The 23882-nt window shown below is 45.6% G+C and overlaps 2 protein-coding genes across 8 annotated transcripts in view; one reads left to right on the top strand and one right to left on the bottom strand.

Moving 5' to 3' along the window:
- The window catches only part of ERI1 (exoribonuclease 1), a 138922-nt gene extending 120507 nt beyond the window's left edge, over positions 1-18415 (top strand). Inside the window, exons 7-8 of one of the 6 annotated variants that reach the window (XR_013397058.1) lie at positions 3695-4665; positions 4818-5480. Coding sequence is in view for 2 of the 6 variants with exons in the window: in XM_077942998.1 (XP_077799124.1) it covers positions 16874-16939 (66 nt within the window). In the remaining 4 variants the exon portion in view is untranslated. Of the gene's footprint in view, positions 1-3694; positions 4780-4817; positions 5481-6478; positions 7217-16873 lie in introns of those variants that run through there. The other 5 variants (XR_013397059.1, XR_013397060.1, XM_077942998.1 and 2 more) reach the window with 5 other exon arrangements.
- On the bottom strand, positions 7865-23302 carry PPP1R3B (protein phosphatase 1 regulatory subunit 3B). Of its 2 annotated transcripts, none has more exons than XM_001090588.4 (2): positions 22924-23302; positions 7865-13016 (listed from the first exon to the last, which is right to left on the bottom strand). In XM_001090588.4, exon 2 carries the CDS (start codon positions 12989-12991, stop codon positions 12134-12136), a length of 858 nt encoding a protein of 285 aa, XP_001090588.1. In that variant the 5' UTR covers positions 12992-13016; positions 22924-23302; the 3' UTR covers positions 7865-12133. The 2 variants fall into 2 exon arrangements, with proteins under 2 accessions (XP_001090588.1, XP_001090708.1); XM_001090708.4 differs by lacking the exon at positions 22924-23302 and adding an exon at positions 22141-22321.
- Between the last annotated feature and the right edge of the window lie 580 nt (positions 23303-23882).

The following is a 23882-nucleotide window of genomic DNA, read 5'->3' as shown; positions in this document are numbered from 1 at the left end:
TGACTCATGCCTGTAATGCCAGCACTTTGGGAGGGCAAGGCAGGCAGATCACGAGGTCAGGAGACTGAGACCATCCTGGCTAACATGGTGAAACTCTGTCTCTACTAAAAATACAAAAAATTAGCTGCGTGTGGTGGCAGGCGCCTGTAGTCCCAGCTACTTGGGAGGCTGAGGCAGGAGAATGGCATGAACCCAGGAGGCGGAGCTTGCAGTGAGCCGAGATTGCGCCACTGCACTCCAGCCTGGGTGACAGGGCAAGACTCTGTCTCAAAAAAAAAAAAAAAAAAAGAAACTTGTTAAAAAAGAATGAAGTGTGAGGAATTACTCTACCTCATATTAGGTTTTACTATATAGCCACAGTACTCAAGATAGTATGGTATTGTTCAGGCACAGGCATATACATAATTGAAACAGAATAGAGAAACCATAAATTAACCTATATGAATATGAAAGAACCCATAAATCAACCTATGTAAATATCTCCAACTGCTTATTGACAAAGACGCAAAAGAAAGCCTTTTCAACAAATGGTACTGAAGTAAGTGGACATGTATAGGCAAAAAAAAAACCACAACCCAAACCTCTCGCCTTATCAAATTTAACTCAGAATACAACACATTTGTAAATTTAAAATGTAAAACTATAAGACTTTTGGAGAACAACAAAGGAAAAAACATTTGAGATGTAGGCCTAGGCAAAGAGTTCTTATACTTGACATCAGAAGCGTGATCCCATAAAGGAAAAAATTGATAAAAAGTAAACTTTCCTATGAGAAAGTCCATGTGAGGAGAATAAAAAGGCAGACTGAGAGAAATATTTTCAAATAATACATATGACAAAAGACTAGTACCTGGAATATATAAAGATCTGTCAAAACTCAATAGTGAAAAAAAAAAAATTCCCCAGTCTACTTGGCAAATGGGCCAAAGACATACATATATTTCACTAAATAAGATATATATATGGCAAACAAGCACACAAAAAAGTTCAGTATAATTAACCACTGAGGTAATGTAAATTAAAACCACAATGAGATGTTACTACACGCCTTTCAGAATTGCTAAAATAAAAAGTAGTGACAACAGTGGTCAGGTGTGGTGGTGCTTACCTATAAGATTGTATGAGCCCAGGAGTTCAAGTTCAGCCTGGACAACATAGTGAGACTCTGTCTGTAAGTAAATAAAAACAGTGACAACACAAAAAGCTGATGAGGATGCAGAGAAACTGGATACATTACTGGTGGCATTGTAAAATGTTATAGCCGCTCCAGAAAACAGTTTGGTAGTTTCTTATCAAACTAAACATGAGACTGCCATATGACCCAAAAATGTCACTCTTGGGCATCCATCCCAGAGAAATGAGAATGTGTATTTGCACAAACACCTGTACATGAATGTTCATAATAGCTTTATTCATAATAAACCCAAACTAGACACAACTCAAACGCTCATCAATATATTATTAATCTGTACTATGGAATAGTCCTCAGCAATGAAAAGGAACAAATTGTTGATACATGGACCAACTTGGATGAATCTCCAGAGAAATAAGCTGCGGGGAAAGTCAATCCTCAAAGTTTACCTGTAGGATTCCACTTGCATAACATTCTTGAACTGACAAAATTAAAGAAATGGAGAACAGATTCATGGTTGCCAGGGGTCAAGGACCATGGTGGGAGTGGGGTGGGGGAGGAGAAAAGCCAGGCAGAGGGGAGGAGCTGTGGTCATAAAGGACATGAAAGATCCTTGTGGTTCTATGTCCTGACTAGGGCCGGGAGCAGTGGCTCACGCCTGTAATCCTAGCACTTTGGGAGGCCGGGGCAGGAGGGTCGCTTGAGTCCAGGAGTTTGAGACCAGCCTGGGTAATGTGGCAAAATCCCATTTATGTTAAAAAATAATAATAATACAAAACATTAGCCAGGCATGGTGGCACACACTTGTGGCCCCAGCTTCTTGGCAGGCTGAGGTGGGAGGATTGCTTGGGCCCGGGAGGTTAAGGCTGCAGTGAGCCATGATTGCATCACTACACTCCAGCCTGGGTGACAGCAAGACCCTCTCTCTCTCAAAAAAAAAAAAAAGGTAAAAATTATATCTGACTGGATTAACATCATTATCATAGTTGTGATACTGTATTCTAGTTTTGCCAAATGTTACCATTGGGGGAAACTGAGTCAATGTTACATGGAACCTCTCTGTCTTGTTTCTTACAACTGCATGTGAATCTACCATTATTTCAAAACAACAGTTTAAATTTTAAAAAGGAAACATGAGGACTCTCTGGTCTTAGATGCAAGCAAATGGAATAAAAAATGTATGATTTGGGCAAAGACTAAAATAACTATTGGAGGATTCTAAATGGCTTGGTGACAATGACATGCCTTCTTTTTCTACATTGCCATAGAGTACTTAGTCCCAGTCATACCCTTGCCCATGAAGGCATTCAAAAATTTTGTTGTATGTGTTATTATTAGTGTGGAATAGACGTTGCCCTGTCAAGCGGTTTAATGTATGAATATAAATATAAATCGCATACGTATAATAGGCAGCTCAAGTGTGGTTCTGTGTGAACAAGCCAATATTTTTTGCGTGTGTGCAAGGACATGATAATTATCCTTGAGAACAGAAGGAAAACATAACCAGAGTCCACATTTACTTTGGGGTCCACAGCTGTATTTCCTTCCCGTGGAGGTTTTGCTTGTTCGCTTGCTTTTGCCTTTTTCTATAGAATATCCTTCAACCACATTCATCAGCCTAGGAGGCAGGAGAGTGGAATTCCTGTGTTGGAAGGAAAGGGTTTGCACCCATATTTCTGGGGCCCTGGGGCTCTCAGGAGATGCTTCAGGGAGGGGGAATGGGTGCCGTTTCTATCTTGGGCAGCTTGTTTTCTACCTACTTGTCCATGGCTTCACACTGGATTTGGTTTTAGAACAGATTCTATGGCTTCATAAAATGTTAGAAAACCACCAGCGGCTCCTGTCTGAGTTCAGCTGCACAGCACTGAGGTTGCAGCTGGAGACCTGGGCCTCTGCATTCCCTGTCTGGGGAGGGAGTGCAGAGGCTGAGATGAGGTGTGAGCGGTGTCCTGGAGGGCTGGAATGAGTGCCCCCTGTCACTGTCTCTCTGGCTCCTGCCACTGACAACAGAATGTCGTTGATTCAGTGTTGCTTGCCCAGGGAGGACAGGGTGTGTCCTGCCTTACAGAAGCCCTGGGGCAAAGCCATGATATTTCAAAGCAGGAAAATCAACCAGGGTGAGAGGGACTTTTTTTCTGGAGAAAATACTGTTTGAAAAATGTTTGTTTTCAAAGTCTGTGTGTGTGATATAGTGTGTGACTAATAGAAGCGATGAGAGCCCAAGGTGGTCAGGTGATTGATCAATCGATGAGAAAAGCCCCTGGAAAATTTGTGTGAACAAATACTTAGTTGCATGAGCAAATGTGCAAAGCAGTGTTCAAAAAGATCTTATGAAAATATCTGGGAGATGGAAGGTGGCAGTTGCAACGAGCCAAGATTGTGCCACTGCACTCCAGCCTGGGTGACATAGCAAGACTCTATATGAAAAAAAAAATTGGAGAAATCTTTCAGTAATAGGTTCAATAAATTGACTAAGGATGAAGAATAATATAATAATTTGTAATAAAATGGCGTGATAATAATAAAATCAGTGAAATTTCACCTGCCTTATTCCACGTTCAGATGAGAGCAAGATGTTGACCAGAAGGCAATCCACGTGGTGACTCTGGAAGGAAGCCTGGCTGAAGCAGTGACTGGTTTTTCTTCCTCATCAGCTCTAGCAGTGTACGTGGTGATGTGTGGTGTTTGGATGGATGCTGGAAAACTAACCCTCCTTTGGTGGTGAAGAGCTCCCCTTTGATATGTCGGGGCTTCCTGAAACCTTTCCAAGACCCCTCAGCACTGATGTTAGGATCCTCAGCATAACAGACCCAGCTTCAGCATGGGAGTAATGGTAAATACCAGCCAGAGGAGGCAACAGAGATGAAAGGGAAGAGCATGTGTGCCTGCCCCTCATGGTGCCACCAGGAAAGCATGGGGGACTTCAGGGCCAGGGCCCAGGGAGAGCACTTCGGAGATGAATTTCTACCTCTTTGGTCTCCTGCAGTGCTTAATGAAGGCCTCTTGAACTTGCTGGGCTAGAGAAAGATGAGCTGAGGTCCTGGAGTTAGTTAAATTCCTAGGAGCACTTTGATGTTACTTTCTGGGGACTTGGGTTTTGGAATACTGCAAGATCCAGTCCAATGTCTCTGTCCACAACGAGCAGCTTCCTCAGGAGCTTGGCCAGTCTCCATTTGTTGAGCATGGGGGAGAAGTGGGAGAAAAGCACTGGGAGGAAATAAGCCCAAAGCGTGAATCACCCCTTTCCTCCTAAAGAAGCTACTGTCAAGAGTGAATTGGCTGAAATTTCCAGAGGGCTTTTGGCCACCAGCACTACAATTAGGAAAGAAAAGCCAACCAATACAAACAAATCTAAACCACAGACTAAATCACCACTCCATGATAACCCATCCAGAAAAAGCACAATCCAGCCAGAACCGACTCCCAGCACAGGACCAGCCTGGGCTTTCCGAGCTCTCTAGAGGTCTGAGAAGATCCCGAAGGACCAGGAAAGGTGAACTCGGACAGCATTCATGCCGTCGGTTTTGCCCAAGGTGTTCCTAGTATACCCTGGTTAGCTTCCGGCTAACTCAAAGGATCCTTATTCATTCTCGAAAGCGTCCCAGATTAGATCATAAATTATATGGTCATCTTAAAAAGAAAAGAAAGCACTCGGACAGCATTCATGCCGTCGGTTTTGCCCAAGGTGTTCCTAGTATACCCTGGTTAGCTTCCGGCTAACTCAAAGGATCCTTATTCATTCTCGAAAGCGTCCCAGATTAGATCATAAATTATATGGTCATCTTAAAAAGAAAAGAAAGCAAGCCACTGAAAATAACCTACGGACTCAAGACTTCGGCAAGTCAGCTCTCAATTCTCTTCCTATGTGACTCTTGCTTGGGGTTGGCGAACCACGGCCTGAGGGACAAAGTCTGCCCAGGCCCTGCTTTAGTATGACCCACGAGCTAAGAATGGTGTTTACATTTTCAAAGGGCATTTGAATAAAAATAAATATGTGACAGAGACCACATGTGGCCCACAACACCTAAAATTTTCACTACCGGCCGGGCGCGGTGGCTCAAGCCTGTAATCCCAGCACTTTGGGAGGCCGAGACAGGTGGATCACGAGGTCAGGAGATTGAGACCATCCTGGCTAACACGGTGAAACCCTGTCTCTACTAAAAAGACAAAAAACTAGCCGGGCGAGGTGGCGGGCGCCTGTAGTCCCAGCTACTTGGGAGGCTGAGGCAGGAGAATGGTGTGAACCCGGGAGGCGGAGCTTGCAGTGAGCTGAGATCCGGCCACTGCACTCCAGCCTGGGCGACAGAGCGAGACTCCGTCTCAAAAAAAAAAAAAAAAAAAAAAAAATTCACTGCCTGGTGCTTTACAGGAAAAGGTTGCTGACCCCCTACCTGGCCACTTGATCCTGCAGCTTTGGGTAGAAGGCTGGGATCTTGGATCATTATCGATGTCTTTGGCCCCAAAGAATGTTGACGATTCTGCATCCTCATCCTACCTTTGCCAAATCCAAGGCCCAACGCCAGGCCGCCCAGTGCTGGAGAGGCAAAGCAGTGTTTGTGGAATGAACAACATCAATGCAAGCATGTCACGTACCAGAGAATCCCATGCAGAAAGCAAAAGGCATCTGTTGAGATTCCCTCTCTTCTCCTCCAAGGGAAGGTGATAAGAAGGAATGAGGTTTAGTTAAAGCCTTTCCCTGCCGCAGAGGGTTTCTATTCTGGTGGAAGGGAATGCTGCCGCCAAGAATTCTGCCTCTCTCCTGGAATGCCCTGGTAGCTACGGTTCCTTGGTGGTTTCCTTCCACCAATTCAGCCTGAGGTTTAATCAGGCCCTCAGAGACCCACATCATTTCATTCTAACTTTCATACTTCTACGCGGTCTGTGGTCCTGGTACATACTGAGGAAGCCTTTGGGAGGGATGTGACTTTCCCTGTATAAAAATGATTTTGTTCACTCCTTTCCTGGGAACTGTATTTCTCCAGCATGAGGGACAACTTTTGAGAATCACCATCGTGGTCTCTCAGTTCTGTGAGATTGTTTCTGGTTCACAGGGACAGTTCTTGGAAAAAAAGACCTGTGTCATTCTCCTGGCTCAGTCATTGATGGGCTCTGGACTCGAAGAAGCTCACTCAGGGCCTTCGTCTCTCCCTCCCTCTCTCTCTCTCTTTTTTTTTTGGGGGGGGGGGAGAGTCTCATGCTGTTGCCCAGGCTAGAGAGCAGTGGTACAATCACAGCTCACTGAAGCCTCGAACTCCTAATTCAAGTCATCGTCCTGCCTCAGCCCCCTGAATAGCTGGTATATAGACACGGCACCACACCCAGCTATTAATTTTTTTTTTTTTTTAGAGATGGGGTCTCACTATGTTGCCCAGGCTGGTCTCGAACTCCTAGCCTCAAGCGATCCTCCCAAGGTGCTGGGATTGCAGATGTCAGCCCAGCTCACTGTACCCAGATACCTTCCTCTCTTTACCCATAAAAAGAGAGCTCTGTGACATTTCTTCCAGCCCAGTCACTGAGGATGTGATGAAGTCTGAGCGAGTGTCTGGAATGTGATTCATTCGCATGATTCCTGGAGAGGACACGAATAGTGTACAAGGTGCTTCTTATGAGAGTCTATATTTAGAAACCTCTTAAAAATGAACATGTTGGCTGACTCTCAAAAGCATTCAGGGCACTGCTAGGGCCCCTGGTTACCTTATTCCTACTAAATATGCTCAGGGCCTCTTCAGTAGAGCCACTGACAGGAGATGGGAGGCCGAAGAGGTCGGTGGCAGAGCTTGGATTGGAAGCCAGACTTCCTGAATTCCAGTACCTTCCAGTGGCTCTCCATGCCCACCAGAGGTGTTACTCAGAACATGTGAATGTCCTTTGTGGGAGTTGGGGGAAAAGCACCTGGCACTGCTTCATATATGGAAGCCGAGCGGTAAATGTTCAATTGAATTACTGAGAGGTGGACATTTGCCATTCTGGGGACATTGCTCTAGAAAAGTGTTTTTCTTTTTCTTATGTTGTTTTTATTCCAGACATCCCTGAGGTGTTGGTCTCACAACTTACGATTAATGATTAATTAAAACCGCACGTGAAGGCAAATTGTGGGCAGAGTGTAAAAATCTGGAGAGTTATGTATGGAGCTCATTTTTCGCATCTGCACACTAGCTGCTAAACTTTAATACACTCTACCTTTCCACTAGAGCCACTGCCCACTTCCCCCGGGTGGCAGAGGACTTGTTGACATGGAACTTCAAGATGCAATTTCCCAGCCTGCATCTTGTCTTGAACTTTGGGAAAAAAGCAACTCTGGAAATCTCACTTCTCACTTTGGGTGAATATCCACTACCTATCAGGGGCTGTTTTGTTTTGCTGGTTACAGTTTGTTTGCTCAAGCAGTTAAAAGCTGTAATAGCCACTTACAGTTTTCCTGCTTTTGTTTGAATACATCTGTCTGCACTGGACTTCAAGTGCAAATGACAGGGTAAGAATGCCTGTGACCTAGGGTGATTAAAAATGGGTGCAGAATAACAGTAGCTCCTGTATCTCTTCCCTAAAACTTACCTTCTCAGCTAAGATGTGACAACTTAAAAAAAGCAATTATCTCCTCTCTGCCTTGCACCTTTAACTCAGGCATTGACTGTGAGCTTTTTCTTTGGAAACCTAAGATCGATATGTGTAAACATATCAATTTGAAATATTACTCCACTTACTCTGGCTCTAAGAATAGAAGGACAGTTTCAGTTTTGTTTTGTCTTCCTTTATTACATTTTTGCTCTTGAGATACAAACAAACCTCTCATACCACACAAAAAACATCCATTCGTGGGATTTTTAAAGTGCATTTCCCCTTGAACTTTGTGTACAAAAATATTTATCTTGTAAAACATGCAGAAATTTCTTGACAAGGCACTTTTAGGTATAAAATGAAGATGAGTCCTTGGTTCTACATTCGCATTGAAGTACAAGTGAAACATCCTCACAGCTGCGCTCTCAAAGCCCTCAGAGGTCCAGCAGTCTAAAAACTCGTCAACAAGACTGAAAACATTCACAGTTTTACAACGTGGGTTGCAGAGCTTTACAGCCATGACCAGGAAAAACTGCCCGTAACAACAGCTGTCCTTCCCAGTTCCAGATGTGTTGTCTCACTGTAGGAATTAAGCTGCCAAATTGTCTTCGTGTGACCCTGCAAGATCCCATTATCCATGTAACTTCTTGTCTCCAATTTCAGTGAACATGTCAGGAGAGATGTGATCGGGACTCTCCCAGGACTACATTCAGGTGAGAAATTTTAGAAGAGGAAACAAATAAAAGGCAACCAAGGTTTTCATCCCCTATCCATTGAGAGGGAAGATCCAGAAAATGGGCAGTTCCAAAAAAAATGAACACTTTCTTGATTGATAAGCATATGTGGCCCATTTAATGTCCATGTGACTACAACTAATGCCTTTTTTCAAAAAGAAAACGGTTTGAAAAGATCAAAACCACAAAGCAATCTCCTAACAGTTCCAAATTGACATCTTCTAAAAATGTATCATATTTTACCACCATTAAAATGAAATCTTAGAGGTAAATTAAATTCTACCATTGCCTCTGAAATTGTTTTAATTTCTGGAGAACTGCACGCCTCCATTATTTCTCACCAGCTCCAGTAGAACAATCATTTTTTAAATAAAGAAACCCACTCAAATGCTTCATGTCTTCCAAGAGATACTGAAAGCTTATTTATTAATTATCTGTATATAATCCAGCTTATTTATTGTACCCAGCTGGCAAATGCTCCGCAGGGCACTTGAGGGAATAAATATACAACAAAAATGAAGTTGCTTCCCTGTTCCCAGACAGCTGCACCTGTGCCAGGTGGCTGGTCTTTCTGGGGCAACCTGGGAAAGATTCTGGGACTCAAGGGTCACTTGTTACCATAACCAAGAGCTGTCTGAAGGCAAATCTACAAGTTAGGCTGCAGTGAAGTCTCCAGCTAAGGAACCTGTCACCCTCTGAAGTGTGTAGGCTTATCTACTGATGAAGAGCTATCAAACAAGGAGAGAAGCCATCAGTGCAGCTCCTGAGGCCATCTGAGAATTTCACGGGACAGAACTGGGCCAAAAGGAAAAAGACTGTTTGTGGCAGGAGGGTAGCAGGGGAGCGAGTGGTAAACAGAAGCCAGCTAGAAGGCAGTATTTTTCAGACCCCCATACATCACTGAATGACAGCCCTGATGAGGAAAGTCAGGCAAGTAGAGTCTTTTATTGGAGAAGAAGGGTCTCTGCGAGCGGGTGAGGACTTGCCTTCTGAACGGTGCGGTGGGGTGAGCATCCCAGGTGTGCTGGCTGGGGTCTTGCAACCAGTGCCCCCAGCAAAAAAAGCCAGGGTGAGCTAGGAGAAAGACGGGTAGTGGGAAGGGTTTACGGCTGCTTTAGAAGAGATAGTTATCACTGAATTATCATATTTCAAATTTTGACATGGGAATGTCTTAAGATCATTATTAGATCAAATTCAACTGACTTTATTAAACAGAGTCACTGCAGGCCTTTTTCTTATGAACACAGAATGATCCTTAGTTGGGTAACATGTCAATGCCAGTGCACTCTGTGCCTTTCCTGCATTGTGGGGAGGGCACTTCTTAATGCAAAGTAAAATTCAGGACCTACATGACATCAGTTTTGTTCCATTTGAGTTCAATTTATGCTATTAATAGCTCTGATCACCAAATTTACAACATTTAAAGTACTGTCTGTTACCCAATGTCTGGTATGTTTACATACAACATGGTTCTGCCCAGTAACAGCGTAAGGTAAAAATGTGATTTCCCCTAAAATTATATTATCATGTGATCCTAGAGTGTTACCTACCTGGGAGAGGTACAAAAAACAAAGCATTAGAATTCAGGCTAAGAACAGCCAGTTTTAGGAATAAGAATTACATTGAATAGCATTTAAGAGCATTTAAAACGTCAAGGCATCTTAAACTTCAAAAATGAAAACAAAAACAAAACAAAACACCACCACCAACAAAAACAACCTAACCCAACCACAAAACTCTAGGAGCCAAGGCACTCAATATCTGCCTGTTGGTTATATACAAAGCCACCGATGGGAGGTCTTTTCAAATTAATCTGGAAAACCCAAGCACAAGACTCTTAGCTTGAAAAGCCTAACAGCTGTGCCTCCAAATCCAGGCAACTGTGCTTCCACTCCTCTTCTTGCTTGCCTTAGGAAAACTTCACTTTAGTAAGATCAGGCAAAACAGCAAATAAAAGAGTCATTTAACCAAACTCCAAAAACAAACAAAAATAGAAAGAAAAAAAAAAAAAACCCAATTTCTTACAAATATACATGTAAAAATATATTTTTAAAGCACCCCTAAGTAAATACCAATCTTACCCAAGAAAAATCACAGGTTTGGGGTCTATCTGATAATGATTGTCCCAGAGGTCTCTCTTTTTTTTTGAGACACAGTTTCACTATGTTGCTCAGGCTGGAATGCAGTGACATGATGATCTTGGCTCACTGCAACCTCCACCTCCCGGGTTCAAGTGATTCTCCTGCCTCAGCCTCCCGAGTAGCTGGATTACAGGCGCCTGCCATCACACTCAGCTAAATTTTGTATTTTTAGTACAGATGGGGTTGTACCACGTTGGCCAGGCTGGTCTTGAACGCCTGACATCAGGTGATCTGCCCGCCGCGGCCTCCCGAAGTGCGGAGATTACAGGCATGAGCTACCACACTCGGCCCCGGAGGTCTCTTTCACAACAGCACTAACCAACAGACTTTAGTCCAATATGGTTAAGAACAACGAATCTCTGAAATGTCAGAGTTGGCAAACATTTAAAATAACCTATAAGAACTTGGGTGAGGTTTTTCTCCCCTATCCCTTTCCATACACACCATAAATAAGAACACCCAAATCCGTGTCCCTGGGTGCTGGTAAAGTGTTCTAGATATTGTAAATCACAGTCAAGATAAAACCATTTTCTGCAGGTTTTGAGGAAACATTGGATCTGCAAATCAAATGTCCTAAACACAGCAGAAAAGACGACACTTCAGGAAGGGAGATCCAAAATTCTTTCATAAAGAATGAAACCAGCCAAGTAAGTTAAAACAAATCTTGTCATTGAGCTTTCCAAGGAAAAATCAGATTTTCCCGGTGATTCAGGGTAAATGTGGGGACTTAGAAAGCTCCCCCTAGAAGGCAAGAGGAGAAGCGGAAAATGTCCCCACTCATGACTGTCCTGCCTCGTCAGAACCCTGCAATCTGTGCCACCGCATAGGAACCAGTGGGTTTTGATGACTGGTGTGTTGCTCTCCGCTGGAATAGATCTGTGGGGTCAAGAAAAGCGGGGAGGAAATGCCTATCTCAATCACCAACCATTTTGCCTTTATTATCTTTTCCTGAACGTCAGATCGATTGTGGAAAAACATAAAATGCAAAAGATGAACTTTCAGAAAACAAGAGCCAATCCCATTTCTCTTCTGCAGCTGCATTGGAAACGTGCGTCAGGTCAGTGTGTCACAGCACAGAGATACACGTGGACGGGGAAGCACAGCAGCTTGCAGGAAAGGCCTGGCTGGCAGAGAGCACCCAAAGATGAACACGACAAACAGTGAGGGTCCAACGCGAGGTGGCCGGGGCTGAGCGGCTTTTTCTGCTCTCCTCTGAGTGGAGAGCAGAGATCCTTCCAGCTTCATCAGCTCCTACAGCTTCATCAGCACTGGCACAGGCTTGGTTCCCATCCATACCCTTTCCAGCACAGACCTGCACAGACTCTCGTGGCTGCCACAGTGCCCAAGCGCGCCAGCCACCACCGCTTCTTTGAGGGAGACACCAATTGTGTAATCTGAACCTGGCTGGATTTTCTGGTTTAAGAAAGAAGTGAAGAGGATCCTTTTATTTTCCCAAACTGGGCCTCATGGAAGTTCCACTTTGCTCCTCCCTGGCCTTCCATCTCCACTGCACAGTGAGCAGAGCTAGGCTTGTCTGCGGCAGCTCTGCCACGCCCTGTCACCCGCAGTCACTAGTAGTAGGGCCCTAGCTTTTCGTATCCCAAGTAACTTGGCCACTCTGGAAACAGACCATAGGAACACCGAGGGCTTCCAAATTGGTCAAAGGATATTCCCAAATCCGGTCCATTGTGGGGCTTGGTCGTTCCCTGGGTAGATTTTAACTCAGCCCGGATGATCCTATAGTTCTTGCCTCTGTTGCTGTCCCAGTGCGTCTGTCCATTGCACTCGTAGTACACAGCAAACTCCATTCTTTCATAAGACTGAATCTTCTCGGGCAAGCTGATATGGAAGGAGAACGTGTCCCTGTCTGAACCAGCGTAAGTGTCCTTCACGTACTGACAAGGAAAGTCTGTGTAGCTCTTCCAGGTGTCAAACGTCATCCTTATTTTCACGGTCTTCTCGAATGCAAGGTTCTGAACCTTCACAGTGCCTGCAATGGCCCTGTCCTTGAGCACACAGTTCTCAAGGCAGACGTGGTCAGCCTGAAGTCGATTTCTAAAGTCTAAGTAATCTGCAGAGGGCTGGGAAAAATCCAGGACAAAGCTCTCGCTCTCTGCTGTCGTCAAGCTCACAATGCTGTCTAGGAGCTCGGTGATGTTGAATGTGATATCTAGCGGCTCATCGAATTCTGAGAACACTTTGACCATTGTCAAGGCCAGCCCTTGGTTGTCTGCGAAGGACACCCGCTTTTTCACCTTCTTCTCCTGGACAGCTGGGGCCACCATTCCACTGGCTTCCTTCTTGCTGCTCAGCTGAATACAAGGCCTCAGTGGTTTGCTGGGCTTTGGTGAGATCTTAAAGGCAAACCTCTCTCGGCGCAAGGAAGGAGCCATGCAGCCGTACCTGTACTCGATGTCCACGGCCATCATGGGGCTAGATGAATAGGCTAGAACCCTGGAAAGGGAGAAGAAAGAAAACAGCAGAGCGATCAGATCAGACAGGTGTGTAAAGGCATCATTCCAGCAGGGACTGGCAAACAATATTTCCTTTTATCTCTGCCCACATGGCTACAGGTCAGGATTAACTCTAGTGTGCTCCAGCACAACACGGGTTTGAGGGAAGATTATGCTGTGGCGGGGACGAGTTGGGGGGTGCGGTTCAAGGTTAAAATAAACAAAAGAGTAAGAAACCCACCAGTTTTAAAACTAAATGCACAGGTTTTTGGGTCAGCATTTCTTGGGGCCTTCTGTTGGCTAATGTGCCACAGAGGATAATTAAAAGGGCATAAACCGTTTTAAGATTTCCCAAACCTATATGACTAAGAAGGTGTCTTCCACAGATAGACACTATTTATTTACGTATTTTTAGAGACAGGGTCTCGCTCTGTTGCCCAGGCTGGAGCACAGTGGCGTGATCACAGCTCACTGCAGCCTCGACCTCCCAGGCTCAAATGATCCTCCCACCTCAGCCTCCCAAGTAAGTGGGACCACAGGCGCAAGTCACCATGCTTGGCTAATTTTAAAAAATTTTTGTAGAGACAGGTCTTACTATGTTGCCCAGGTTGGTCTTGCACTCCTGACTCAATCCGTCCTCCTGCCTTGGCCTCCCAAAGTGCTGGGATGACAGGTGTGAGCCTCTCTGCCCACACTTTATTAATTGAGAAGTAAAAATTGTATATTCTTATGGTGTACAACATGTTTCCATATATGTATACATTGTGGAATGGCTAAATCGAGCTATTTAACATGCATTATATCACACTTTTTTGCAGTGAGAACACTTACAATCCACTCTCAGCAATTTTCAAGTACATAACATATCATTACTAAGTATAGGCACCATATTGTACATTAGAGCTCTCCCTGTCTACCTGAAATTTTGTATCCTTTGGCCAAAGGATACCTCTCCAGTCCCTCCACCCCCAGCTTCTGGTAGCCACCATTGTACTCTCTGGTTCTATGAGTTTGACTTTTTCAGATTCGACGTATAAGCGAGATCATGCTGTATTTGTCGTTCTGTGTCTGACTTATTCGCTTAACATCCTCCAGTTTCATCTATGTTAGCACAAATGACAGGATTTCCTTCTTTTTTCAGGTGGAATAGTATTCCACTGTGTTTATATGCCATGTTTTCTTTATTCACTCATCTAATGATGGGCACTTAGGTTGATTCCATATCTTGGCTTGGTGAATAATGCTACAATGAACATAAGAGTGCAGAGAACTCTGATATACTGACTTCAATTCCTTTGGATATATGTCTGGTAGTAGGATTGCCGGGTCATATAGTAGTTCTAGTTATGGTTTTTTGAGGAGCCTCCCTACTATTTTCCATAATGGCTGTACTAATTTACATTCCCACCAACAGGAGACAAGGGCTCCCTTTTCTCCACGTCTTTGCCAATACTTATTTTCTTTGGTCTTTTTGAAAATAGCCATCCTAACGGGTGTGACATGACATCTCATTGTGGCTTTATATTTGCTATAATCTGATAAAAAGAAATGGACTCATCCCACAAATACAGATTGGGTGTTTCCTATATGCCAGGCATTGAGCAAGACACTGGGATTCAATAGTGAAGACAGACACAAACCTGCTTTCATTAAGCTTATGGTAGGTTTTTAAATGTCAGGATACCGTTCTGGGCGGTGGCTCACGCCTGTAATCCCGGCACGTTGGGAGGCCGGGCAGGTGGATCATCTGAGGTCAGGAGTTCGAGACCAGCCTGACCAATATGGTGAAACCCTGTCTCTACTAAAATTACAAAAATTAACCGGGCATGGTGGCATGCACCTGTAGTCCCAGCTGCTCTGGAGGCTGAGACAGCAGAATTGCTTGAACCCAGGAGGCAGAGGTTGCAGTGTGCAGAGATCACACACTCTAGCCTGGGCGACAGGGCAAGACTCCATCTCAAAAACTAAAAATAAATAAAATAAAAACAATCAGCAATTTAGTATTTTTAAGCCTTTAACATAGGTGAATATTTGTTTTTTCCACAAGTAAAAAATTGGCTCTATAAGAATAAAAAGCAAATACAATCATGCTAAACGAGGATAAATCTGAATTAACAAAAACTATATTTTCTATAAGTAAAAATGATAAGTAAAACAAAAAAGATTAAAGACAAACTGTGAAAATATTTTACAATAAGCATAGCAGCAGAGCTAATACCTTAATATGTAAAGTGTTCTTACAAAGCAATGAAGTCAAATATTCCACATAGAAAAATAAGCAAAGAACGTGAATAGAAAATTCAGGAAAAAAAATTTTTAAGTGGCCTATAAATATGCAAAATGTTCAACCTTATTATTAATTTAAGAAGTATAGATGAGAAACAATGTCTGTTTTTTATTTATTGAATTAGGAAAAAAATTTAAAAGATAATGCAAGCTTTTTCTTTTTTTTCTTTTGAGATTGGGTCTTACTCTGTCACCTAGGCTGGAGTGAAGTGGTATGAACATGGCTTATGGCAGCCTCCACCTGCTGGGCTCAAGCAGTCCTTCCACCTCAGCCTCCCGAGTAGCCAGGACCACAGGCACGAGCCACCATGTCCAGCTAATTTTCAAAAAACATTTTTTTGTAGAGACGAGGTCTCACTATGTTGCCCAGGCCAGTCTTGAATTCCTGGACTCAAGCAGTGCTCCCACCTCCGCCTCCCAAAATGCTGGGATTTACAGGTATGAGCCACTGTGCCTAACCGATGCAAATATTTTCATTAGTCTAAATTGGCACGACCTTTCTAATTTTTTTTTTTATCATTTTTTATTCTAATATCACACAGAGACATTTATCCTAAGAATTAAAAACACATAGAGGTGAAGGTACTACAATGTTCAATGCCACATTATAGGCGGAAAAAAGATGACAAAATAACCTAGATGACCATTAACAGGTACCTGGTTAAATCAAATGTACCACATCCATGTGATGTACTTTTATTTTTATTGTTATTATTTTTTCCTTTTTTGAGACAGAGTTTCACTCCTGTCGCCCAGGCTGGAGTGTAACAGCACGATCTCGGTTCACTGCAACCTCTACCTCCCGGGTTCAAGTGATTCTCCTGCCTTAGTCTTTCAAGTAGCTGGGATTACAGGAGTCTGCCACCACGCCCAGCTAATTTTTGTACTTTATTAGTAGAGACAGGGTTTCACCATGTTGGCCAAGCTGGTCTCAAACTCCTGACCTCAGGTGATCCACCGCCTCAGCCTCCCAAAGTGCTGGGATTGCAGGCAGGAGCCACCAAGCCCAGCCCATGTGATATAATTTTATAATCATCATTAAAGCCATTATTTTAAAAAAGATTTAAATGAAATGAAAAAATTATACTTATGTCTATATATAGAGAGAGAGACAGAAGATAAAATTGTACATAGAAACTAGACTTGTGGTGAAAAAATGCATTTGACCCTTCAATGACATGAGTTTGAACTTTGCAGGTCCACTTATGCTCAGATTTTCTTTTTTTTTTTTTTTTTTTGAGACGGAGTCTCGCGGGATCTCGGCTCACTGCAAGCTCCGCCTCCCGGGTTCCCGCCATTCTCCTGCCTCAGCCTCCTGAGTAGCTGGGAGTACAGGCGTCCGCCACATCGCCCGGCTAGTTTTTTATATTTTTTAGAAGAGACGGGGTTTCACCATGTTAGCCAGGATGGTCTCGATCTCCTGACCTCGTGATCCGCCCATCTCGGCCTCCCAAAGTGCTGGGATTACAGGCTTGAGCCACCGCACCCGGCCTATGCTCAGATTTTCTTCTGCCTCTGCCGCCCCTGAGAGAGCAAAGACCAACCCCCTCTCCTCCTCTTCCTCCTCCTCAGCCTACTCAATGTGAAGAGGATGAGAATGAAGACCTTGATGATGACCCACGTCCACTTCATGAATAGTAAATATACTTTCTCTTTTCTTTGATTTTCTTAACATTTTCTTTCTTTTAGCTTACTTTACTATAAGAATACAATATACGTTACATATAAAATACAAAATACGTATTAATCGATTCTTGATGTTATTGGTAAGACTCTGCTCAACAGTAAGCTATTAGAAGTGAAGGTTTTGGGGAGTCAGAAGTTATATATGGATTTTTGACTGTGTGGGGGCTAGGCTCCCCTAGACCCCATGTTGTTCAAGGGTCAACTGTATTATGTAAATGCAGAGAAAAAAGACTAGAGATATATTTAAAATCAGAATACCTAGGTGACAAGATTTCAGGAATTTCTAGTTTCCTGGTTTATATTATCTTATATTTTCTAAAATAATATTGCGTCTATCAGAACAAAATGAACCTAAAAAATCCTCAAACATTTTAAGATATGCCAAAAGCCTATCCCAACACTATTGCCTCACTAAATTTGAGCACTTTTTTTTTGTGAGACAGGATCTTGCTGTGTTGCCCAGGCTGGAGTGCAGTGGTGCAATCATAGCTCACTGGAAACTCAAACTCCTGGGCCCAAGTGATCCTCCCACCTCAGCCTCCAAAGTAGCTGGAACTAAAGGTGTGCACCTCCATGCCCAGCTAATTTTTCAATTTTTATAGAGGCAGGGTTTCACCATGTTGCCCAGGTTGGTCTCAAACTCCTGAGCTCAAGCAATCCTCCTGCTTCAGCCTCCCAAAGTCTGAGCACTTTTTATCATTCTGATTACCATGGCAAATTTATATTTTGATTTGACAGTTTCAACGGACTAAATTAAGGAAATGAGTGACAAAAATAGGATTAAAATCTCAAGTCTGAGAATCACAGAACACAGGATCTGGATGAGTCCCCAAACCTATCTCCTATCAATCTATCCCCCTCCTTATGGCACAGGTGTAGGTGTGTGATGACGTGTTGGGGAGCTCACTCGAGCAGCCATGGCCACCCCAAGGAGTGACAGGCAACATGCCAAGTGTCTTCTGTAAAGAGCTGGGACCACTGGTTCAGTTCCATAAATATTCTCTCATTTTCACCCTCTGACTGTGATTAACCAAACATGTAAAGAAAAAGGGTGAAAGGACAAACACGTATCAGATTTGACCACATTTTTCCAAAAGTACAGCACTTCCCTGGGATGCAAGAAGCACTTACAGATGGTCAGTCAGAGAAATACACATATTCAGAACCAAATAAAACAATAACTTATGGCCAGAATGCAGGTGCTTAAACATTCATTTTAAAGGATATCTGTCTCACTGTTTCCCCTCTAATAAAATCAATCTAGTGAAAATGTTAAGGGCAAATTTGCTTTCAATTATCTGTTCTTATACCCACGTAACTGTTCTGAAAAGGAAAGTTCTGACTGAACTAGGCAAGGTAGGTTTGCAGAGGTTCAATGGATTGACTAACAGGTTCAATGTGAAAAAAAAAATCCTATAATTAACAAAATATCTAAATTTTAGTTATTCTTGTCCTTTGCAAACTGTGTTGGAATTATACCCTCAGCTCTAACTTTAACACAGGTACTGTTTTTGTTTTGTTTTGTCTCATTTTTATTATTTATTTATTTCTTTCTTTTTGAGATGAAGTCTTGTTCTGTTGCCCAGACTGGGGTGCCGTGGCACGATCTCAGCTCACTGCAACCTCTGCCTTCCGGGTTCAAGTGATTCTCCTGCCTCAGCCTCCCAAGTAGCTGGGATTACAGGCACGTCCCACCACCCCTAGCTAATTTTTGTATTTTTAGTAGAGACGGGGTTTCACCATGTCAGGCTGGTCTTGAACTCCTGACCTCATGATCTGCTCGCCTCGGCCTCCCACAGTGCTGGGATTATAGGCATGAGCCACCACACCCAGCCTCATTTTTAAGTAAGTATAAAGACCAAACAAGTGGCTATATCTGGCATCCCAGTGACCCCCACTCTACCCATCCTGAAAAATCTGGGTGTGAAACTGAGGGAGGAGGGGTTCCTCTTCACAGCTTCCTCCTCACCTGAGTCAGCACAGGTCAGCTGCAAGTTCTCTTTGCACCTCCAACAAGCCTGCAAACCAACCTCCTACGTGCTTTCCTGCATGTTAGAAAAAGGCTTGGAAACTCTCAAGATATTGTGGAAACAGAACTCCAAAGCAAAAGGATCAAAGAATATACACACTTACAGCCCACTAGAGCCAACGTCCCAAATTCTAATCCCGCAGGCTGAAGAGACTTAGCTGAAGACCTTGGTAGAGTTTCACTGTTTCAACCCAGTGGCATAAATTTGCCTCTGAGATCCCTTTTATCACCAAACTGTAAGAACAAGCAGAAGTCCGGCTTGGAAAGGCCAGGCTCCAGTCAGAGCCAGAGCTAATTAAACAATGCTGCCGGCACTTGCAGGAGTCAAATTGCTATGGCAAGATTCTTCCATGAAAGGCAAAAGTAAGGTTATGATGGCCCAAGATTACCTGCAGGACTACTACCCCAGGAACATTGCACAAGCAACCCCAGTCTAGAATCCCTTCACTCTGTTTGTGTGTCACCATAACTGCAGGTGAGGACATTAACCTGTGTGACCTCAATCTGCGGTATGACTCGACTGTCAGTCACCTGGCCTGTCCCACAGATAGCTTCCAGCTTTTATTTACCTGGTCATTCTCCAAGAATCAGCACACCAAAATGCTGGTTTGGTGTGGGCTTTCCTGACCTGCTCAGGAACTCCCCAGCAGACTGTGACAGGGATGGCTGCCGCCATTCGGAAGTACTCCTAGCAACTGAGATGTGCAAGGTAATATTAAGTTCCTGAAAAGGAGGCACCTGGACAGGTGCTTCTTTTACAAATGACATGAAAATGATCGGTTCCAACACAGGATGCACCAGGCTGCAGCCCAGCCTCCTCTCCTGAGAGACTCTTTGGCTACTCCAGCTCTGTCCTTTTCCCAGGCCAGGGAATATGAGTCACCAACGTTGGCCAGGGGAAAACAAAAGAACCAGAAGTTATGGACATACATTTGAACCATGAGAGCAGGATTCAGGATCTGATACCAGTTGCGGGATAGGAACAAGAGTGTATGAGTGCTGCTCCCAGGTAGGTATGAATTCTCAAACACTTGCTTCCATAGAGATGCCTCAGAGCTCAGGGATCAGTTTCCCTGGTGAGGGACTGGGCCATGCTTGAGGGTAGATTTCAGTGTTCATGGCTAAGACAGGGCAAACCCTAACAGATCATGGAGATAGTTTTGCATAAATGCTTTCTCTGTTCCACTCATGACAACACACCTTCTCAAGACAGCTGGCCAAGGTGAGAAAGCCATGGTGATAAGTACAGACCCGCACAGAAAATAACCCCATGACCTTCACGGTTTCAGGCAGCTGGGCTACTGACTTTCTGGCTGTACCTTTCATAGGGAGAAAACCTTTTTTGTATCAGGGCCATGACATTATCCCCTCCATTCTCTCATTCTCTCTCTCTCTCTCTCTCTCTCTCTCTCTCTCTCTCTCCTGATAAGAAAAGACAAAAAGGCCGGGCGCGGTGGCTCAAGCCTGTAATCCCAGCACTTTGGGAGGCCGAGACGGGCGGATCACGAGGTCAGGAGATCGAGACCATCCTGGCTAACACCGTGAAACCCCGTCTCTACTAAAAATACAAAAAACTAGCCGGGCGAGGTGGCGGGCGCCCGTAGTCCCAGCTACTCCGGAGGCTGAGGCAGGATAATGGCCTAAACCCGGGAGGCGGAGCTTGCAGTGAGCTGAGATCCGGCCACTGCACTCCAGCCCGGGTTACAGAGCAAGACTCCGTCTCAAAAAAAAAAAAAAAAAAAAGAAAAGACAAAAAAAGGCCAGGCGCGGTGGCTCACACCTGTAATCCCAGCACTTTGGGAGGCTGAGGCAGGCGGATTACCAGGTCAGGAGATCCAGACCATCCTGGCTAACACGGTGAAAGCTCATCTCTACTAAAACACACACACACACACAAAATTAGCCGGGCGTGGTGGCGGGAGCCTGTAGTCCCAGCTACTCGGGAGGCTGAGGCAGGAGAATGGCAGGAGAATGGGGTAAACCCAGGAGGCGGAGCTTGCAGTGAGCTGAGATCGCGCCACTGCACTCCAGCCTGAGTGACAGAGCAAGACTCCGTCCCCCCCCCAAAAAAAATAAATAAAAACAAATAAAGAAACAAAAAATCAGATGTACAAGCAACCCACCAGGAATACTGAAAGCTGCCAAACTGCATTCAGTAAACATTCACAACCAGGTTATAATTTTCATTTTTAAAGACATGGCCATCTACCTCCCTCCAACAATTAATTCTGTGTTCCCTTCCAAAAAGTTTCACTGATCCAGCATGAGGAGAGTGCACGTCTTTTCCCCTTGTATTTAGACCATGGGGCCCTATTGACAGCCTTAAAGGCTACTTGTACCCCTTGATCCTGTCCCCATCATCCAAAGAATCTTGATATGTGAATGAGGTTGCATATTCTAGGAAAGAGGCAAGTTCAAATGACACAGCCCCTGCTGTCTGAAAACGTAGGAGGGAAAACAGGGCACTAGGCTAAGAATGCCCGCACCTTGCTTTGTTGCTGGAGCAAGTCACTCAGCGGCTCTGGGCTTGAGGTCCCCCTCCAAGGTCCCTGCTGGCCCTGACATTGTATGTTGCGACCCACGCCTGGTGCCGTGTCTCTTCCCACTAACTTTTTTCCCTAAATACCTCAACTGTAGTTTTGTGGTAAGTCCTCCAGCTGTCTTCACTTTAGTTTTGGCTCCTGGACAACTCTGCCCACGGAACCATTTCCTCCTTTCCTCCTCTTCCTCCCAGCCCAAAGCCCTAATTGTCTCTTCTGCTGCACCCTGGGTCTCCCAGGCAGGCCCCGCCACTCAGACCACAGGTTCCAACACCTTCCAAGTCTCCAAGTTCCCAAGTCCAGTCTTTCCTCTGTTTTCTCCTCTTTTTCAGAAAACAATGCTCTGACAGGCCCCCAAATCTTCCAGTACGTCATTACCGGCCCCCACTCCCTCTTTTGCAGCTACTGTGCCTTCCACACCCCTTTTTTTGGATTCCAAAAGGGGGCAGGAACAGGCCAGTGCTCTCCAGGCTGGAGGATCCTACCAGTTATTCTCCGAGCCTGTCCCCTCCGTCCAGCTCGGCCAGGGCTGCACTCCGCCCCCAACCTCCCTACAAGCTTCCTTGGCCTCGCGCGGCACCCACCTTTTGGGCCGCAGAGAAGCCCCCTCCCCAGCTCGCTCGCCGCATCGGAGAGCCCGCAGGGTTGTGGCAAGGGCGACTACGTGAGCGTCGGTGTGTCCGGGAGGCAGGGCCTGGGCTGGGTTCCCGGAGATGTCGGCGGGGGGAGGAAGACGACGAGGAGGAGGAGCCCGTTATCGCACCCGGGCGGGGCCGGCAGCGGGGCAACCCCGGCCCGAGCAAGCAGCGCGACACCAGCACCCCCGCGCGGCCGCCTGGCCTCCGCCAGCCCGGGACGGGGATCGTCCTAGGCCCTGTCGCCCTCGGTGGCCTGAGAGCCTACCAACTGTATTTCCTCGCGTTTTATAGGGAAACTAAGGCCCGAAGAGAGACGAAGCAGCTTGTCCTTAATCTCCAAACCCCACTACCCAACTTTGGAGACGTCTCCAGACCTGTCGGGACCCGGGGCTGGGAACTTGTGCTAGGTTCGAAGCCAGAACAACAGGTGGCAAAGGGATCAGCCGCCGCAGCCGCAGCTCCCGGGTCACGGTCGCAGCCGGGCCCAGCAGCGCGGTGGAGCACGTGGGCCCGGGAGGCGCTTCCCAGCTGCGGTCCCTGGATCGCCTATCCACGATGAAGCAACAGCTCCCTGGGGCCAGCTCCCTAGAGTGTTCCAGCCCCAGTGTGGCAGTGCAAGTCGCACGGTGAACATGTAGGTGACAGGAACCCAAACGGGTCCCCGCTGCACGCCCTCGCCTTGTTGTCCCCGGCCCTTCCCTCGGACTCGAGGCTTGGGGAGGTACGTACCGGGTTCAGCTCATAAGTCCCGAGGGCAGACGCGCCAGCCCGCGGCAGCATCCGCACTGGGGGAACAGGGACAGCGGCCGCGACGGCACGAGCTGGGCGCCGAGCTCGGGTTCGCGCCCCCCGCCGGCGGCCAGGTCCGTCAGTGCGCAAGAGCTGCGCGCTCACCTCCTCCCTCCAGCAGTCACCCGGGACTAGAGCTCCCCGCGGCCGCGCTGCCCCCTTTAACTTTCCGGCCACCTCTCGGGACCCCGGGTTCCATCCCAGGCCCCCTTCCACGTGAACGCCCCCCGCAGCCAATGGGCACGCCCGGGACCCCAGCCGCTGACCAATGGACGCGCAGCCACGGTGCCGGGGCGCACCACTTCGCCACGTGATCGGCAGCGCGCCCGGAGTGATCCGGTTGCGGGCCAGGGTCTGGGAAGGGGGTGGTGGGTCGCCGTTTCATCAGAAGCCCCAGAACGGGCGCCAGGGGGCAGGGGCAACTTCCTACAGGAGAGCGTCCCGTTAGAATGACAGGGCTTTTGCAAAAGTCTGACACCCGTGGCACAGAGCGCCCCAGATATGGAGGGTTTCACAGGTAGGTATACTTTAGAAGAAATTTCCTGACTTGAATCTGTTATAATCACTACCTAAATCTGCAGGGCCTCCGTGATACATATTATGCTCCTTGAGATCTATAGAAAATGATTTTAGAAAAAGAAAAAAAAAATGATGACCTTAAAGAGTTTGAATCACAGGCTCTTCCTTTCTTCAGTTGACATGTAACTTGATCTGAACTAACCACGTTAGGCATAAGGCTACCAGTTTTCTAATTTTAATGACCAGTAAAGTTTTAGAAAAAAAATTAGAAATTGATATAGGATTGCCAACTTTTTAAACTGCCAAGAAAGACATGAAAATAAACAAACCCTACCGTCTTCTATTACTATTCTTTTCTTTTTATTTTTAAAAGTACTCTT

The sequence above is a fragment of the Macaca mulatta genome, chromosome 8 (genome assembly GCF_049350105.2).
Source record: "Macaca mulatta isolate MMU2019108-1 chromosome 8, T2T-MMU8v2.0, whole genome shotgun sequence".
NCBI classification, from domain to species: domain Eukaryota; kingdom Metazoa; phylum Chordata; class Mammalia; order Primates; family Cercopithecidae; genus Macaca; species Macaca mulatta.
Note: the sequence above shows the minus strand (reverse complement) of the source record. Positions and strands in the feature narration are given on the sequence as shown.